Source organism: Penaeus vannamei, chromosome 36 (assembly GCF_042767895.1).
Source record: "Penaeus vannamei isolate JL-2024 chromosome 36, ASM4276789v1, whole genome shotgun sequence".
In the NCBI taxonomy this organism is placed as follows: domain Eukaryota; kingdom Metazoa; phylum Arthropoda; class Malacostraca; order Decapoda; family Penaeidae; genus Penaeus; species Penaeus vannamei.
In genome coordinates this window covers 7732843-7737842 of record NC_091584.1, presented here as the reverse complement: position 1 = coordinate 7737842, position 5000 = coordinate 7732843, and the positions used below count along the sequence as shown (strand labels likewise).

The window sequence follows — 5000 nt, the reverse complement described above, 5'->3', positions numbered from 1 at the left end:
ACAGAGGCTCCTGAAACCACAGCACCGAACACAGAGGTTCCTGAAACCATAGCACCAAACACAGAGGCTCCTGAAACCACGGCACCTAACACAGAGGCTCCTGAAACCACAGCACCAAACACAGAGGCTCCTGAAACCACAGCACCCAACACAGAGGCTCCTGAAACCACAGCACCTAACACAGAGGCTCCTGAAACCACAGCACCAATCACAGAGGCTCCTGAAACCACAGCACCTAACACAGAGGCTCCTGAAACCACGGCACCTAACACAGAGGCTCCTGAAACCACGGCACCTAACACAGAGGCTCCTGAAACCACAGCACCAAACACAGAGGCTCCTGAAACCACAGCATCTAACACAGAGGCTCCTGAAACCACAGCACCTAACACAGAGGCTCCTGAAACCACAGCACCAAACACAGAGGCTCCTGAAACCACAGCACCAAACACAGAGGCTCCTGAAACCACAGCACCTAACACAGAGGCTCCTGAAACCACAGCACCAAACACAGAGGCTCCTGAAACCACAGCACCAAACACAGAGGCTCCTGAAACCACAGCATCAACCACAGAGGCTCTTGAAACCACAGCACCAAATACAGAGGCTCCTGAAACCACAGCGCCAAATACAGAGGCTCCTGAAACCACAGCACCAAACACAGAGGCTCCTGAAACCACAGCACCAAACACAGAGGCTCCTGAAACCACAGCACCTAACACAGAGGCTCCTGAAACCACAGCACCAAACACAGAGGCTCCTGAAACCACAGCACCAAACACAGAGGCTCCTAAAACCACAGCACCTAACACAGAGGGTCCTGAAACCACGGCACCTAACACAGAAGCTCCTGAAACCACAGCACCAAATACAGAGGCTCCTGAAACCACAGCACCAAACACAGAGGTTCCTGAAACCACGGCACCTAACACAGAGGCTCCTGAAACCACAGCACCAAATACAGAGGCTCCTGAAACCACAGCACCAAACACAGAGGCTCCTGAAACCACGGCACCTAACACAGAGGCTCCTGAAACCACAGCACCAAATACAGAGGCTCCTGAAACCACAGCACCAAACACAGAGGCTCCTGAAACCACAGCACCAAATACAGAGGCTCCTGAAACCACAGCACCAAACACAGAGGCTCCTGAAACCACAGCACCTAACACAGAGGCTCCTGAAACCACAGCACCAAACACAGAGGCTCCTGAAACCACAGCACCAAACACAGAGGCTCCTGAAACCACAGCACCAAACACAGAGGCTCCTGAAACCACAGCACCAAACACAAAGGCTCCTGAAACTACAGCACCAAATACTGAAGTACCTGAAAGCACAGCAGCAAGCACTGAAATTACGGAAAAGACTACAGTCAATACAAAAGTCCCTGAAACCACGAGAACAAACACTGAGACCTCCGAAACCAATGAATCAAGCACAGAAGCCAGCAACTCTGATGGTGAAGAATTTAAATGCCCCAAAACCACCAGCATTTATCCGACTTTCATGCCTAATCCCAAAGATTGTCAGTCCTTTTACATGTGTTCATCAGGGGTCCCTTACCTCATGGAATGCCCCCATGGTACCTTCTTTGATAAGGAACGTGAGGTGTGCGATTACCAATCAGTGGTCGAGTGCGATGTTACATTGGAATGGATTCCTCGTGTTGTTACGGTGAATTAATATTCTAGACGTAACTGGATTATGAATGGCTACAAGAGAATCGTTCTAATTTAGTGTACTATATTTGGTATTTATTTGTTTTTTTCTTATTATCAGATTCTTTGTTTCATATTCTTTCATCTTAGTTTCCATATTTTCCTTGTTCCTAGATCCTTTTGATCTTTTTATACCTACATTTCTTTTCTTTTTTTTAATCTAATTTGCATGTTTTTCTTTTCATTATTCTTTCTTTTCTCTCTGGTCCTTTTCTGTTACTTAAATTATGTTATACTTATCTACAATTTGTTAATATCCAATTTATATCTGATTTATATTTCATTTTGATCTGATGTACTTTAGCTTCTTATCAATGCACAAATCTCAGAATTACATTAATCTATACACTGTTTGTTTTGAATAAAGTATTTCTATATATTTTTTACTTCTCGGCTCTTTATATGCCTTCAACTGTAGTAGTGCTGTTATAGACAATTTCTTCCTTCTTCCTTCTCTATTACTATAAAATTTATCAACTCTTCTCTGTGAATGAAACACACAGACAGATATGTAAACTTAATAACACATTTGATTATATAAAAGTAAACTTAATACCACTTTTGATTATATAAAAGCAAACTTAATGCCACTTTTGATTATCAAAAATGTAAACTTTAATTCCACTTTTGATTATAAAAACATATGGCAATTTGTATCTAATTTCCTTTCCATGATACTAAATACAACAACCCAAAGCAAAGGATAAAAGGCAAAGGCTCTAGATATAGTCATTTTTATTAAAATAAGTTGCAGTCAATCTCTTAAATAAAAGTAGTAACCAACCTGTCTCACCAACAGACTTAGCTACACCTTTTTCTTCTATTATCTTTATCTCACTTACATTACTTTGATTTATGTAAAAATAAGTCTTGTGCCACACATATTATTTAACAATGTATGTGCTACGAAAATATTTTGAAATCTATCTTCGTCCTTTCAGAAAATATATCTAAGGCAACGACGATACATAGGTAGATGCAAGAAAAGACAAAAAAAAAATACACATTTCATATCCATGTTTTTGTTGTTTTTTCAGACTTGTTCCAGAGAAAAAAGTATCCTAATTAAACCAGTGTGAGAAAATAAGACATGCCATAACCACTTTGCATAAATACCTATTGTAACTTATTACCTTTACCAATTCATATTCATAAAGATTATATAATCATAAGTATGCTCATAAATGTATATACTTCATGAGCCTTTTCAGTTTCATTATCTCATTTCAAAAAAAAAGAAAGAAAAAAAAAAAAATCTTGCATATACCAATAACATACCTGAAATCAAATAAATGCACCACAACATAATGATAGAATATTTCATAATACATAAAGCATGAATAATGTAAACCTAAGCAATTACAAAATAAGTTTATCAATTGTTATTGAATCAAAATACCGAGTTGAAAAATATCCCTCAATCCTGTATTGAAAGCATGATGTTACTTCTATGAACCATAAATAAAATTGTATTTGCAACCTTTGATTCCTGATCCCTCTAAATGTGTCACCCTTTAAAAAATAAACATACATCAGTTATTCAACCTGCTGACACCGGGAATGCATGTGTAATGTAAGTTTGTTTCATTAGCTGTTTATAGGCAGAGAGCTCCAGCAATACATAGGCACCAGGAGTCAATTATTAGTCTACCTGACCTCACCACTTTACGCCATTCCTTGGGTTTCTGATTCTTTTTTTCTTTTTTTCTTTTTTCCTATTACATTATCATCATCAACATTATATGACATTATCGTTTTCAACATTATATGGTTGATGATGACAATGACGATGACGATGACAATAACAATGATGATGATGATGATGACAATGATAATGTAACATAACAATAATAGCAATGACAGCAACAACAAAAATATTAATAAAATAATAATTAGATAATAATGATAATAAAAATAATAATACTAAAAATAATAATAATAATATCAAAAATAATAATAACAATAATAACAATAATAACATAAATAATAATGACATTAATATTAATTAAAGTGATAATGATAATAATAAAAATAATAGTAATTATAATAATACTAACAACAGAAACAATTACAAAAATTATGATAATACTAATAATAACAAAAATAATCATAATAATGTTAATCATTCTCATATCAATTATAATAATGCCAATAATAATATTCAAAATCATAATAATAATAACACTCACTTTAATAATATCATTAATAAAACTAAATAATACTGAAGATACTCATATCAATACTAATAACAATAATAATTACTGATTACTTAATTAATGATAAATGTTATATTGATAAAAACAATGATAATTTAAAATTAAAATAAAATAAATAAATAAATAAATAAAAAATAATAATAATAACAACTATAACAATAAGAATAATAACAATAACAATAACAATAACAATATCAATATCAATAACAATAACAGTAACAATAATTATGATAATAATAATAATAATACTGATAATGGTAATAATAATAATGATAATTATAATAATAATAATAATAAAATTAATAATAATGATAATAATAATAATAATAATAATAATAATAATAATAATAATAATAATAATAATAATAATAATAATAATAATAATAATAATAATAATAACAACAACAATAATAAAAAAATAATGTAAAAAACAATAGCACTTTCTTCCTCTAAAAATCCAGGAATGGAACAAACAGGCCGAGTGGAACAAACAGATCAGATGGGTCTAGTAATGGACTCCTTGGTGACAAAGCGCTCATGGCACCATTTGTGTGACTAAAACAAAACCACAGTGGAAAGTGTTTGCATCCAGTACCATTGGGTTAACACATATATATAAATAACAGACATGCACAAGCTGCAACCCCATCAGATTTAGAATAAAAAAGAAACAGCAACGAATTCCTTTCTTTTACTAATTTAACCAAACAAAATGTACAAGATTTATTCACAAATGAAAATCACACACCTAGACAACCTTCACCTTAACAAATCAAATTTATAGACTGATGTGAAAGCTAAAGAATAAAATGTCATATATATTTTTAATAGGCTATCTACCTGCTTAAAAAAAAACTTTTCATTGTATATCTCCTCAAAGTCTGTGTTAAAAAGAAAAAAATTCCCTCCTTCCCCGCAAAAATGGAAAAAGCATTTAGCAGGTCTTAACAACACAAAATCTCCCTTAAAATATATTTTCCATTACTTCTTATAAAAAAGTAATAATACATATATATAAAAATAAATGTTAGAAAGTATTTTAGCTGGTCCCACAAACACAAAC

General features: G+C 33.7%; 1 protein-coding gene across 2 annotated transcripts in view; it reads left to right on the top strand.

Moving 5' to 3' along the window:
• LOC113807081 (mucin-22) overlaps window positions 1-2371 on the top strand; it is a 7785-nt gene extending 5414 nt beyond the window's left edge. Inside the window, exons 2-3 of one of the 2 annotated variants that reach the window (XM_070114953.1) lie at window positions 1-36; window positions 1087-2371. The exon at window positions 1-36 is cut by the window's left edge and continues 1458 nt beyond it. In XM_070114953.1, the coding sequence (XP_069971054.1) occupies window positions 1-36; window positions 1087-1686 (636 nt within the window). In that variant the 3' untranslated portion in view covers window positions 1687-2371. Of the gene's footprint in view, window positions 37-1056 lie in introns of both variants that reach the window. The other variant, XM_070114952.1, reaches the window with a different exon arrangement.
• The last annotated feature ends 2629 nt before the right edge of the window (window positions 2372-5000 follow it).